The 15,310-nt window shown below is 42.6% G+C and overlaps 2 protein-coding genes and 1 non-coding gene across 3 annotated transcripts in view; 2 read left to right on the top strand and 1 right to left on the bottom strand.

The window, feature by feature from the left end:
• Window positions 1-589, bottom strand: part of LOC126457040 (hemolymph lipopolysaccharide-binding protein-like) — a 35,580-nt gene extending 34,991 nt beyond the window's left edge. Inside the window, exon 1 of the mRNA XM_050093028.1 lies at window positions 506-589. Within this exon, the coding sequence (XP_049948985.1) occupies window positions 506-557 (52 nt within the window). The 5' untranslated portion in view covers window positions 558-589. The remainder of the gene's footprint in view (window positions 1-505) is intronic.
• Window positions 1-15,310, top strand: part of LOC126455904 (uncharacterized) — a 290,245-nt gene that overhangs the window by 38,732 nt on the left and 236,203 nt on the right. The gene's annotated exons all lie outside the window — the stretch shown is intronic.
• On the top strand, window positions 15,211-15,285 carry Trnap-cgg (transfer RNA proline (anticodon CGG)). Its single transcript has one exon. It is a non-coding gene; the product is annotated as a tRNA-Pro (tRNA).

The raw sequence follows: 15,310 nt of genomic DNA, 5'->3' as shown, positions 1-15,310 counted from the left end.
TTTAAAGTTCGTCGCGTTTTCCTGTACAACTGGTCGAGCCTCGTTTGAATCGCATTTTCATCCGAAAAGGAAGATTGTTTCAAGTATTAATCATGCGCGTGAAAAAATCTGTAGTAAAGCCGTCAAGAACTTTTCGAGATTTTTGGTGAGAATGTTTACCCTTTATACGTTACATATTTACATTAAAAATAGGTGTACCACACGTATTCCATTGCAATATTGTGTCAAAATTTCAAATCAATCGATTGACTAATTTTCGAGTTTTACGAGCGCAAACATACGCGAGCTGAATTTTTGTATATGAAGATACCAGATTTCGTATAAATGTAAATAATATTAGGATCAAAATTGTACATGGTAGTAGATCACACTGTAATTAGAAAGTACTCTGAAAACTGGCATCATATTCTATTGAAACAAACACTTCAGTTTCTTCTGTTTCAGGGCTTGATGAAGGTTTAGTTTGTAACAGTACTGCCATTTCACAAAGCTGACTTTTACTTACGATGACAAGGATCGGTGACGGTGTCTCCTACAGAACAGAGACGACTGGCCATCTCCGTATTTAAGTGTTGGACTAATCGCTATGACCTCACCATAGGTCAGTTCTATTTCCATTCGAGGAAGAGCTGCGTACACGGAAAAATACAAATAAACACAGATAAGGATAAGGACGATAAACGAGATTCTTGATGGTCCAGAATTATTTTTTTTTTTTTTTACTGACTGAAAGAGTAATCTTACTACCAATAATCAGTCCGAAAGTCTGTCTGGTACACGCCTGGTGAACATAGTACTGTTACATCAAACATGAGAACAGAGTAGAGCTCCATCTGCAGAATCATCCGTCTACGTTCCTGTCACATAAGCGTTACTACCTCACGGTGTACATATTTATACTTAGGCGTCCGTGCCTTGGGGTCAGTTCTTTGACTTTTACTTCAAATGGTTGAAATGGCTCAAAGCACTATGGGACCTAACATCTGAGGTCATCAGTCCCCTAGGCCTAGAACTACTTAAACCGAACTAGCCTAAGGACATCACACACATCCATGCCCGAGGCAGGATTCGAACTTGCGGCCGTAGCAGCAGCGCGGTTCCAGACTGGAGCGTCTAGAACCGCTCGGCCACAGCGGACGGCTGACTTTTACTGGCATATTAGTTAGACGCAAAGTAGTTTACTTGACGTTAGGTTGTTCTGAAAGTGAAAAAGGGTTTCACGTTTCTCTATAAATGCTTTAGTTACGTTCTTCCTTTCGTGGACTCAAAGTGTTTCACTCGCAATTCTGGCCGGGCTCTGTGGCCGAGCGGTTCTAGGCCCTTCAGTCTGGAACCGAGCTGCTACTACGGTCGCAGGTTCGAATCCTGCCTCGGGCACGGATGTGTGTGATGTCCTTAGGTTAGTTAGGTTTAAGTAGCTCTAAGTTCTAGGGGACTGATGACCTCAGATGTTAAGTCCCATAGTGCTTAGAGCCATTTGAACCAATTTGAACCAATTATTTTCTCAATCTGTCACTCACGGATGTTGAAGTAGCCAATAGAAAACAAAGAAGTATGAACAATTTGCCAGAAAAGAGACGTTGCGTCTGTTAGCTCACATTATCAAACAGTGTATTTGTACGTGAAACGTAGCAATGTAATTTGACCTCACAGTCGCTCAAAATATGACGAGAATATGTTTATGCACTGTTGGTCGATATTCATATTCTGTAAGTTTTTAATTCTCGTCATGTTTTAAGGGATTACGAGGCCAAGATAGACAGCACGGAATAATAGTAACAAATTCCACAGTGTTGGATTCTGAAGCGCTACATTGTTTCAACCAGTGTGCGAGTAGATACCTATTGCAATTAACAGACTGAACATTAATGGGTGCCTGATTCATTGTCTTCTTTTTTTCAAGAATAGAAAGATTAAGAAACAACTGATGATTGGTTTAAATGGATTTAACAAAAAACTCTGCAAACTAATTTGATCTCACTAAATAGCAACATAATTTCGAGACACATATTCTCTCCACAGGTCCACACTAATACACTCTAACCACTAGATTAAAGTGAGTTCATTTATATGATATATTGCAAGCTGCAGCATGGCAATCCCGTAACGTTAACTTATTTGAAATACTGATATGCAAATGTAGTGAAGAAAAATCATGATGTAGCTCCATAAGATAACGTTTTTGGTGAAAATGTGAACGGATTCCATTCCTGCACTACTGCTTTGGATGGTCTGCAAAATAATCTTCGGTACCCATACCTTTCTCCCTCGTTTACATGTGGAAAGGTGCAACTGGTTTTGCTGTAAGAAATAGCTGTTCCAATATCTATACCTCAAATTTATCATACTCTGCACAACAAAATCACTCTTTCGGAACGACATAATTATTTTCCATTCCATCTCATAAGTTTAAAATTATTCTCGAAGGTGCCTACAACCTCCCTCTGTGTCCGCCCAAAAGCGTGACGGCCTGCGACGTCAACTTTTGGCTTGGCAGTGTTTCAAACAGGAGAGTATCGAGACAAGCGAAGAAAGTTCACAGCTCAGATGTTCATGTGGGCAGTAAGGTGAATTAATGGTCTCACATTGGCACCAGATTTCACCACAATTCTGTCCAATGTCACTGTGGCCATGTCACATGATGAGAAAGTTGTGATCGAACCAAGTCACCTAGCGCTGAAATCACGTGGTTGCTTATGGGTGGCCGAGGTAAACATTTCAGACACGAAAATGCCGCTAGGGCTGGCATAAAGGGCGCCAATAAAACCAACCCTTTCTCAGGGGAATTGATTCCCGCATACTTCGAGGCTGGAAACGGCAGTCTGCAGTGCGATTAGCACCAGGAACATGTTATCGACGATTTTTAACGCTGCTGACATTTTAATCTTTCTCTAACATCATCGTGGGTCTACGCCCCTGTGTAATGTAATCGCATCTCTTTGGAGGCCAGGACTCAACCACAAGAGGAGTCTAACCGCATCACCAGGTGGAAGAGCAAGCTACCACCTGATATCCCTATAAAGAAAGAGCTAGCTCCAGGAAATGACTTTGCCTACCCTATTTGGAGATCACTCAATCGTCTTAGGATGGGCGTTCCTTTTTCAAACAAGCGAAAATGGGGCATTCTTCCAGCTGATGGAGATACCTCCTGCAAGCCCCGGCCCACCTGCTAATTTGTCCACAACTTGAACAAACCTACACAACACAGGACCTGATTGAGGGTAACAAGGCCATCCGAGTTACTACCTTCTGAAAATTCTGACAGGACACGGAAATATATGAATGAGTTTTCTCTTTGGAGTGCAGCGCGACCGCAATTTTTTCCTCTCGGTTACAGGTTAGAACCACTACGGACCGTTTAAAACCATATGCTGAAATTTGAGCGTGATCCGAAGCAGCAAAGGGTACTTAAAATTTTTGCCTTCCTGCTTTCCGCCCTCCTATGTCGCTGGATCACGCTGGAGTGCAACATTAATTTGTGCGTGAATAAAATGGGAAACGGTCCCTTTGGGACGCCCCAGTTCGGCAACAACCCTGGTACCATGCTTGCAACTTTGTCTAGCACGTTATAAATGTGCCCGTCAGAAACTCTTGACACCAATTCAGCTGGCGGCTTTTTCCAGCGCTTAGGGGTAGGCAAATCACACGCAAGAGGTGTCGAATGCGTTGCCTAACCCTCAGGTGCTAGGGCAATAACCAGGCTGACTTGTTAAAAAAAAATATCTTAAGATACATTTCTAAAGCGCTGCCCAAAGTTGCGTGGGTGGCACCGAAGAAGTTTCCGAATTGTGGTATAGGGGAGTTTGAACTTAGGGGGACATTTTTGCCGTTTTATTGAGGCACGTTTAATGTTGCACTCGCATGTGATCATGCCACAGGGAGACGGAAAGCAGAAGGGTTGAAAAAGCCAAAGTATCCTTTCCTACTTTGGATCACGCTCTAATTTATTCGAATCGTTTTCAGTGGTCCCTAGTGGTTATAACTTCTACATGAGAACAAAAATTGCTGTCACGCTGCACCGCAAAGGGAAGCAATCACGTTCAATGGATATACAAGCCCGCAATGTCCTTAGAGCGGTCTTATTGGCGCCATTTATGCCACCCCGTGTGGCTTTTCGTGTCGATTCTGAGCTGCGGTGTGTCTGAAATGGGGGATGTGATGAGCTTTCCGTCATGTGACACGCTCATGGTGGCGATGGGCAGAATTGTGGTTAGATTTGGCGACAGTGCGACTATATTAAACCGTCTTACAGCTCGCATGAACTTTCGATTTGTGGCCTTGTTTTCACTTGTCTGGACACCTTGCGATCCGAGGTGTCGCATGGCCCAAGGGTGATATCGCTGGGCGCCATGCTTTTGCAACATTCCAGATGAAGGTTGGAGGCACCTTTGAGCCAAATTTCAGAAATATGTGTCGCGCAGTGTGGCGTTGTTGTTGTTGTTGTTGTGGTCTTCAGTCCAGAGACTGGTTTGATGCAGCTCTCCATGCTACTCTATCCTGTGCAAGCTTTTTCGTCTCCCACTACCTACTGGAACCTACATCCTTCTGAATCGGTTAAGTATATTCATCTCTTGGTCTCCCTCTGCGATTTTTACCCTCCACGCTGCCCTGCAATACTAAATTGGTGGTCCTGTGATGCCTCAGAATATGCCCTACCAACCGATCCCTTCTTCTAGTCAAGTTCTGCCACAAATTTCTTTTCTCTCCAACTCTATTCACAACCTCCTCATTAGTTATGTGATCTACCCATCTAATCTTCAGCATTCTTCTGTAACACCACATTTCGAAAGCTTCTATTCTCTTCTTGTCTAAACAATTTATAGTCCACGTTTCACTTCCATACATGGCTACACTCCATACAAATGCTTTCAGAAACGACATCCTGACACTTAAATCTATACTCGATGTTAACAAATTTCTCTTCTTCAGAAACGCTTTCCTTGCCATTGCCAGTCTACATTTTATATCTTCCCGCAGCATCACCCGTTTCAATTCGACTACATTCCATTATCCTCGTTTTGCTTTTGTTTATTTTCATCTTATATCCTCCTTTCAAGACACTGTCCATTCCTTTCTGCTGCTGTTGCAGGTCCTTTGCTGTCTCTGACAGAATTACAATGTCTTCTTCATGGATTTTATTTCCTACTCCGAATTTTACTTTTGTTTCCTTTACTGCTTCCTCAATACACAGATTGAATAACATCGGATATAGGCTGCAACCCCGTCTCACTCTCTTCCCAATCACTGCTTCCCTTTCATGCCCCTTGACTCTTAAAACTGCCATTTGGTTTCTGTACAAATTGTAAATAGCCTTTCGCTCCCTGTATTTTACCCCTGCCACCTTCAGAATTTGAAAGAGAGTATACGTAGGTTTGACTTTCCTTAATCTTATTTCTAAGATAAGTCATAGGGTCAGTATGCCTCACGTGTTCCAATATTTCTACGGAATCCAAACTGATCTTCCCCGGGGTCGGCTTCTATTAGTTTTTCCATTCGTCTGTAAAGAATTCGCGTTAGTATTTTGCAGCCGTGACTTATTAAACTGACAGTTCTGTAATTTTCACATCTTTCAACACCTGCTTTGTTTGGGATTGGAATTACTACATTCTTCTTGAAGTCTGAGGGTATTTCGCCTGTCTCATATATCTTGCTCACCAGATGGTAGAGTTTTGTCAGCACTGGCTCTCCCAAGGCTGTCAGTGGTTCTAATGGAATTTTGCCTACTCCCGGGGCCTTGTTTCGACTCAGGTCTTTCAGTGCTCTGTCAAACTCTTCACGCAGTATCTTATCTCCTATATCATCTTCGTCTACATTCTATTCCATTTCCATAATATTGTCCTGAAGAACATCGCCCTTGTATAGACCCTCTATGTACTCCTTCCACCTTTCTGCTTTCCCTTCTTTGCTTAGAACTGGGTTTCCATCTGAGCTCTTGATATTCATGCAAGTGGTTCTCTTCTCTCCAAAGGTCTCTTTAATTTTCCTGTAGGCAGTATCTATCTTATCCCTAGTGATATGCGCCTCTACATCCTTATACACTTCTGGAAATGGAAAAAAGAACACATTGACACCGGTGTGTCAGACCGACCATACTTGCTCCGGACACTGCGAGAGGGCTGTACAAGCAATGATCACACGCACGGCACAGCGGACACACCAGGAACCGCGGTGTTGGCCGTCGAATGGCGCTAGCTGCGCAGCATTTGTGCACCGCCGCCGTCAGTGTCAGCCAGTTTGTCGTGGCATACGGAGCTCCATCGCAGTCTTTAACACTGGTAGCATGCCGCGACAGCGTGGACGTGAACCATATGTGCAGTTGACGGACTTTGAGCGAGGGCGTATAGTGGGCATGCGAGAGGCCGGGTGGACGTACCGCCGAATTGCTCAACACGTGGGGCGTGAGGTCTCCACAGTACATCGATGTTGTCGCCAGTGGTCGGCGGAAGGTGCACGTGCCCGTCGACCTGGGACCGGACCGCAGCGACGCACGGATGCACGCCAAGACCGTAGGATCCTACGCAGTGCCGTAGGGGACCGCACCGCCACTTCCCAGCAAATTAGGGACACTGTTGCTCCTGGGGTATCGGCGAGGACCATTCGCAACCGTCTCCATGAAGCTGGGCTACGGTCCCGCACACCGTTAGGCCGTCTTCCGCTCACGCCCCAACATCGTGCAGCCCGCCTCCAGTGGTGTCGCGACAGGCGTGAATGGAGGGACGAATGGAGACGTGTCGTCTTCAGCGATGAGAGTCGCTTCTGCCTTGGTGCCAATGATGGTCGTATGCGTGTTTGGCGCCGTGCAGGTGAGCGCCACAATCAGGACTGCATACGACCGAGGCACACAGGGCCAACACCCGGCATCATGGTGTGGGGAGCGATCTCCTACACTGGACGTACACCACTGGTGATCGTCGAGGGGACACTGAATAGTGCACAGTACATCCAAACCGTCATCGAACCCATCGTTCTACCATTCCTAGACCGGCAAGGGAACTTGCTGTTCCAACAGGACAATGCACGTCCGCATGTATCCCGTGCCACCCAACGTGCTCTAGAAGGTGTAAGTCAACTACCCTGGCCAGCAAGATCTCCGGATCTGTCCCCCATTGAGCATGTTTGGGACTGGATGAAGCGTCGTCTCACGCGGTCTGCACGTCCAGAACGAACGCTGGTCCAACTGAGGCGCCAGGTGGAAATGGCATGGCAAGCCGTTCCACAGGACTACATCCAGCATCTCTACGATCGTCTCCATGGGAGAATAGCAGCCTGCATTGCTGCGAAAGGTGGATATACACTGTACTAGTGCCGACATTTTGCATGGTGTATTGCCTGTGTCTATGTGCCTGTGGTTCTGTCAGTGTGATCATGTGATGTATCTGACCCTAGGAATGTGTCAATAAAGTTTCCCCTTCCTGCGACAATGAATTCACGGTGTTCTTATTTCAATTTCCAGGAGTGTATTTGTCCTCTAGCCATCCCTGCGTAGCCATTTTCCACTTTCTGTCGATCTCATTTTTGAGACGTTTGTATTCCTTTTTGCCTGCTTCATTTACTGCATTTTTATATTTTCTCCTTTCATCAATTAAATTCAATATCTCTTCTGTTACCCAAGGATTTCTATTAGCCCTCGTCTTTTTACCTACTTAAATGTCTGCTACCTTCACTATTTCATCTCTCAAAGCTATCCATTCTTCTTCTACTGTATTTCTTTCCCCCACTCTTGTCAATCGTTCCCTAATGCTCTCCCTGATGCTTTCTACAACCTCAGGTTCTTTCAGTTTATCCAGGTCCCATCTCCTCAAACTCCCATCTTTATGCAGTCTTTCCAGTTTTAATCTACAGTTCATAACCAATAGATTGTGGTCGGACACCACAGCTGCCCTTGGAAATGTCTTACAGTTTAAAACCTGGTTCCTGAATCTCTGTCTTACCATTACATAATCTATCTAAGACCTTCTAGAATCTCCAGGCTTCTTCCATGTATACAACATTCTTTTATGATTCTTGAACCAAGTGTTATCTGTGATTAAGTTATGCTCTGTGCAAAATTCTACCAGGCGGCTTCCTCTTTCATTCCTTAACCCTATTCCATATTCGCCTACTACGTTTCCTTCTCTTCCTTTTCCTACTATCGAGTTACGGTCACCCATGACTATTAAATTTTCGTCTCCCTTCACTATCTGAAATATTTCTTTTATCTTATCATACATTTCATCAATCTCTTCGTCATGTGCGGAGCTAGTTGGCACATTAACTTGTACTACTGTGGTAGGCGTGGGTTCGTATCTATTTTGGCCACAATAATGCGTTAACTATGCTGTTTGTAGTAGCTTACCCGCACTCCTATTTTTTTATTCATATTGAACCTACTCCTGCATTACCCCTATTTGATTTTGTATTTATAATCCTGTATTCACCTGACCAGAAGTCTTGTTTCTCCTGCCACCGAACTTCACTAATTCCCACAATATCTAACTTTAACCTATCCATTTCCCTTTTTAAATTTTCTAACCTAACTGCGCGATTAAGGGAACTGACATTCCACGCTCCGATCCGTAGAACGCCAGTTTTCTTTCACCTGATAACAACGTCCTCCTGAGTAGTCCTCGCCCGGAGATCCGAATGGGTGACTATTTTACCTCCAGAATATTTTACCCAAGAGGACGCCATCATCATTGAACCATACAGAAAGCCGCATGGCCTCGGGAAAAATTACGGCTGTAGTTTCCCCTTGTTTTCAGCCGTTTGCAGTCGCAGCACAGCAAGGCCGTTTTGATTAGTGTTACAAGGCCAGATCAGTCAGTCATCCAGACTGTGGCCTCTGCAACTACTGAAAAGGCTATAGCGTTATTCTGATGGGAAACTTTTCTGTTTGATTTACAACCCAGAATATACGGTAATGCAGGAAAACAACAGCAAAACATCATTTCGGATAATTTCAGGTCTACAACATTACTTCCGCTGTTTTGCAATATGTGGCAGTAACGGCATCTCGTTTTATAGGTGGTAGGTCGTAAGTATCAAACAATAATGTTCGGCGTTTGTAAAGATAACGGCGTCATATTATTAGTCGATTTGTGATTACATCATTAAGTTATTCTCGACTGCACATCTCAACTTAGGAGCCCAGTAGTCGCATCAGCGGGAAGTTTAAAATTTCTGCTTTACCAAGAAGACATCTGGAGCTGAGGCTCATAAAATGCTGGGTAAGACCAATGGTGAGGCACCAATTAGTATAAGACGTATAGAGAATGGTTTCAGCCCTTCAAAAACGGTGATTTTGACGTCGAATGCCGGTGGAAGAGAGAAGGTTTTCGAAGCTACTGAAACCGAAGTAAATCACAGGAGATCGTTATCGAAAGCAACTGAAATGGGGGGAATTTAGTGCAATCACTCACGATCCACACAGTTGGAAAAAGGGTACCATGTAATATTTTAAGACAAAAAATATTGTTGATAAAAAAATACTAAATGTCAAGAAAGGGATAATTAAACGGTCGCCAGCCAGTCGGGGCAACGAATATCCAGAATCTTAAGAACGGTAATGGCAAAGAAAATTAAGCAAATAATCACTGGCGTAGCAACAGAAGATTTGCCGCCTTTTTCAATAACACAAGAGTTCACGAGGAAACGGAGTTGCTGGTTAAATAAATGACTGACTGTAACTGAAACCTTTTTTCGTAAAAAGTGACTTTCAATAACCTCAGGATAACGTAATGCAAAATTTGGAAAAAGTCAAGCAAATTACTTTTAATTATTGAAGGATTAAATGGAATTTACTATAAGCAAAAGAGCTACTGATTTAGTTTTAACATAAAAATAAGATACGTACCAAGCCAGCAGAATTTATTCGCTAAGCTAAATACAGAATAAATTAAATTGTGCACTCTTAATTTGTGCTGTATCATTAGTTATTAGTTCTGCCAGTGAAATTTTACGTTACTTTAATTGAATGAAATTAATACTCAAAATTGGAAATTAGTTAAGCCTCTGTTTTGCAGTACGAGACTGAACAGTTAGTGAGGTAGCAGAATTTAGATTGAAGCTTGGCATTAGCAAACAAACAATACTAGCAGTAAGTACGAGTAGTAAATCAACTTTCGTGTTTTTGCTACACTCTGTGATTACATGGAACTGTGTTTGGTAACAATGTCTAAGGTCAATGAAACACAGGTGTCCTACACGTTTTAACTACTGCAAGTTGTTATTGACGAAAATTATTGAAGTTTCTGAAAGAAATGTCAATGAACTTTTAATAGCCTTACTTATGTCTTCACAACACCTTTATTTTTAATCAACCTTATACGTTTCGACTTTCTGTCGTTCTCAAAGGCATTGCTATGTCAGTCATATAAAAACATTAGATACATTGTATCATATGACTGACATAGCCCTGATTTTCGAAAATGAGGAAAAGTCGAAACGCGTAAGGTTGTTTAAAAAGTACAGTGTGGACAAGACATAAGTAGAATTATTCAGAGTGCATCCAGATAGCTACGTCGTCTCCGGCATTTTCATTCAAATTGCAAATGCCACTGGGTAATGACTATACAGTATTAGTTACCAGTTTTACGATGTTGTAGCTGGGCGGACGACGAAGGAAGTAACCGACGACAATGCTGTGCTGCCGCTATTGCTGCTGCTGCTGCTGGTGGTGGTGGTGGTCTCCAGCGCCACGGATAACTATGGGGCAGGCAAAAGCTAGAATTGCAGCTTCCTGCGCCTGTTCACTCCTCCCGTGCTCTCAATATTCGCGGGTTAACGAATTTGGAGCGCCTACACTGGCGCGATAATAGCTGCCCACCGCCTCTGCAGGAGCACGCAACAGACATTTCCCCACTCTTTCATGACTCGGATGCTGTGCTTCCTCTATGCTCAAGCACGACAGAGATTCTCCATACGTAAAGATAAACAGTGGCACACCTACTGCCACTTCGTCGTTGCTAACGATACATTAAAATAAAGTTCCCTTGGCTATTACCCAGGAAGTTACAATATTTCCATTGTAATTACCATCAATTGTACACAGTAAGAAATAAATACATTATTACATCCGTTACATATTAGCTGTAGTTTCTGTAATAAAGCTTCCACATTCAGAATCAGAAGTAGAGTACAAGTTATCAACGGATATCAAATACCGAAAAATTTTGCATGGTGCGGAACGTATTTTATCTACATTTTCAATGTTACATGCTGAAGCTGAAAAGAAGGCTATCAACAGGTCACTCAGAATGTTGAGGAAGACAAAAATCTTAAAATCTCTGGGGATTGGAACAACATAGTAGGTTCAAAAAATGGTTCAAATGGCTCTGAGCACTATAGGACTTAACATCTGAGGTCATCAGTCCCCTAGAACTCAGAACTACTTAAACCTAACTAACCTAAGGACATCACACACATCCATGCCCGAGGCAGGATTCGAACCTGCGACCGTAGCGGTCGCGCGGTTCCAGACGGAAGCGACTAGAACCGCTCGGCCACACTGGCCGGCCAACATAGTAGGTGAAGGAACGAAACACAGAGTGGAGAATGAGGGACTGGAATCATCCACCAGATAGGAGAAAGACTCGTTTATGTGTTCATTAACTTCAGCAAGCATTAGCAACACACTGCTCAATAATCTCGAGACGAGAAGGTATACTTCGAAGAGACTGGACGACATAGGAACGTACCAGCTGGATTACATCACTATGAGGTAGAGGTTTCGAAATCATGTATTGGATTGTATGGCATTCCCAGAACCAAATTCAGACTCAGATTACAGATTAGCGATTATGAAGAGTGCATGTCAAGAAACCTTGTATAACAGAAGATATAAATTAATTAAACAATGGATGAACGAAATCCTAAAATTTTTTTCAAAGAAGAGCTATACACCAGTACAGCAGTTAAGAAGTAGATGAATAGGAAGTACAGGGATGCTAAAGCGAATTCGCCGTAGAGAAAGTGTAAAGAAATCGAAGAGAAAATGCTGATTAGAAGTACAGATATAAATTTCAAGTAAAGTCTTCAACTTTAAGAATGCGTTAAGGTTGAGGTTAGTACCACGCGACAAGCACAGGATGCGGTCGGGCTTGTTGTCCAGACCATCACTGATGCTGTCACTGATAGTCGTTAAAGCAAACTCAGGATAGGCCACGATTATTCTAACAGAAACCTACAGAGAAGTCTGGCGGGCGTGAACAATTTCAGAGACGCAATTCTGAAGCTTAGCAGAAAGAATACTGACCAATTAGTGATGAATCTTGTCAGCAAAAAGCTTCGCCTGAAGGTGACACTGAATGACGTTAACAGAACTCATAGAGTGGGACACAGGACGCCATGATCAGCAAAACCTAGACCAATAATAGTGAAGTTTGTGTCGTACAGGAATAGATTTGAAATCTTCACAGCGAAGAAGAATCTCGTGGAGTCTGACAATACGAGAGTATCTCACGTCTGAAAATTTAAAAATTATGAAGAATGCGGTTTTGAGACCTGGCCTATAAAACGTATGGACAAATGAAAATAGGATAATGGTGAAGACTGAAACTCGAAAGAGATCAGTTTGCAATGCAAAGGGACTCAAAAATCTTTGCTTTAGGAGCTAAGCGCATGTCATCTCTTCCTGACGCTAGTCTGTGTGTTTGTACTGAAGATTATACTCAGCAATAACTTAACTAACTGTTTCTTTTACTTCAGTACTACTTTCTGTTATTAATTATTTCTTATCTGCTTTGTTAATTATCGTACCAACTTAGTCTTACTTCCACTTCCATTTAGCAATTTATGATCATATTATTATTGATATTCATAATTAGCGCCATTAATTGTACACTCTATTTTTATTCTATTTATCCTGCCTACATTACTCTTATGCACAGATTATTCTAGCTCTGTTTGGCGATTTTCTTCCGCTGTCACCACTTGGCTGTTTAAGAATTGCTGCAAACCCCGCACTCCTTGGCTACAAAACCTCCCTCTTTCCTGATATTACCGGTCACTTTCACTTCTTGGAACATGCGCTCACCCACTTCAGCGTTTTCGTACGTTTTTTTTCCCACGGAAGCGCGAACCCAGAGTCGCAACTGCCCATCACCGGCATCCTCGAAGCACCTGGTGCTCTATGCATCATGTTACACCCGCGAATGGCCTTTCTCTGCCAGTCTTCTCGTTAAGTTCAGTCATATATTTCAGGACACAGACATTCATGTAACAGTTCTGTCGTAGCTCTGGCTCAAACCAAGTACTGAAATAAGGCCATTAAATCTAGATGGCGACATCCTTCAAAGTCATGACAGATGTGACAGACGAAGGGTGTAGCAGGAGTGTTTATACGGTCTAATTTATCACCTGCTGTGCTACACACATTCAGCAACAATAATGAAGAGAAAGAAGTGGAATACATGTATACAGAAATGAAATTCCCTAACATAAAGTGGTTGATATGTGGCCTCTGCGAAACTCCTAAAGTAGGTGGGTTTTCCTTCATGGAAGCTGTTCTTTCTTTTCTCGAATCCACTTATGAGTACATAATTATAGCTAGTGACTCTAACATAAATTTGCTATACAGCAGTCCTTACAACGAGAAATTCAAGCGGATGTTTTCCTCCTGAAATGTGTCGCTACTTCAGCTTGCTACAGCCCATCATATGAACAGCAGTCACACTCTCATACATATATTTTTAACGAAATCCACAAACAGGGCAATTTATACCTCTCAATTATCTGCACCTGGCATCCCTTTGACTTAACTTTCATGACATACCAGAATGTTGTAGAATGTAACTACAGCTGACACATAACGAGAATTCAAGCACACTAATTTATCTTCACTTGCAACTTAAGTGCAGTAATTAGTTTGGGGGACGTCTTCTATTCCATTCTCAGACATAAAGGAAAAGGTTTTTGAATTTACAAACAAACTTACTCAGATTTATGACAAATATTCTCTCCTAAAAACCGTAAATGTGAGAATGAAACCTGCTATGCTCTCCTAAAGATCGTAAAAAGTCAAAGGAAGCTTGCGCCGTGGATAACTGAAGAATTAAAACAGCTCATGAATAACAGAGACAGTGCAAAGCGGACAAACAAACTACGCTCTAAGCCTGAAAATCATTGTGTTTCCAAGCAGAAGTGGAACAGTCAGTCAAGCTTTGAGAAATGATAAACTCGGGCGTGTCCATACATTAACCGACAACAAAAAGTGACCATCTGTTCTATGCAAAACCTGTTTTGGTGTTGGTACAGCCAAACTAAAAGGTACACCTTGAAATGAAACTGCTATGCAAAAATAAGCATTATTAATTAATTAACTTACTCTTTGACTTTTTGTCTTTGACAAAGATAAGACAGGTACTGCATTAAACAATTCTCTTTTGAATTTTTTTGTCTAGCTGCATACATTATAAAAATTTCTACCTGTCTAATGTAAGCAATCTGTGAAAAAAATTTGGCTATAGATGATTGTGTTTTCCTTCGTGGCTGCTGTAAGGAGAGAACGGGTTAGGTACAGGATGAGTTGGCGGTCGGAGGCTTCTGCATCTCCGGTTCTCAGAGAACGCCAGGCAAAGTCGGAGAAAACTGCTACAACTCGCGGTGAAGACGCCGTATCCATTAGCAGCTACAATATTCACAGTCGCCGTAGGATTTTCTTTTCTGAAAACACTAACAGAATGATAAGGTTGAACAACAGTGGCAGTATGCTATCTTCTGACTAGCAAACTGGTCGCTTACGGAAGCTCTTGTACATACAAGCTGACGGCGAAATATTGCCCGTCGTTCGGACCGTGACAGTAGCAGATTCACCCACTATTGTTAATTCGCGTAGAAATCACTATACATTGTATTGCTAAAAAGGCTAATGGTTTTTATGAGGGTCCGAGGATCCAACATCGAATAAAGGTTCACAAAAATATTTACCTTCTTTTTGCCCACAAATTCAACTTTTATTCTTGATAATCGCGATTACATGTTGACCTCTTCACTTCAGATTACTTTTATATGCAAACTTATCTGACCTCAAAAAGGCACAATGTCCAATCGGCATTTCTTATCCCCAACAATTAAAAGAAAACATAGATGCTCCTCTTTTTTTCCAGCAAAGAGCATTGTCGTCAGAGCAAAAGTGCTAGTTCTGCAAGGTTCGCAGGAGAGCTTCTGTAAAGTTTGGAAGGTACGAGACGAGGTACTGGAAGAAGTAAAGCTGTGAGTACCGGGCGTGAGTCGTGCTTCGGTAGCTCAGTTGGTAGAGCGCTTGCCCGCGGAAGGCAAAGGTCCCGAGTTCGAGTCTCGGTCGGGCACACAGTTTTAATCTGCCAGGAAGTTT

Source organism: Schistocerca serialis, chromosome 2 (assembly GCF_023864345.2).
Source record: "Schistocerca serialis cubense isolate TAMUIC-IGC-003099 chromosome 2, iqSchSeri2.2, whole genome shotgun sequence".
NCBI classification, from domain to species: domain Eukaryota; kingdom Metazoa; phylum Arthropoda; class Insecta; order Orthoptera; family Acrididae; genus Schistocerca; species Schistocerca serialis.
The sequence above is the reverse complement of the archived record's forward strand: the minus strand, read 5'-3'. Positions and strand labels throughout refer to the sequence as shown.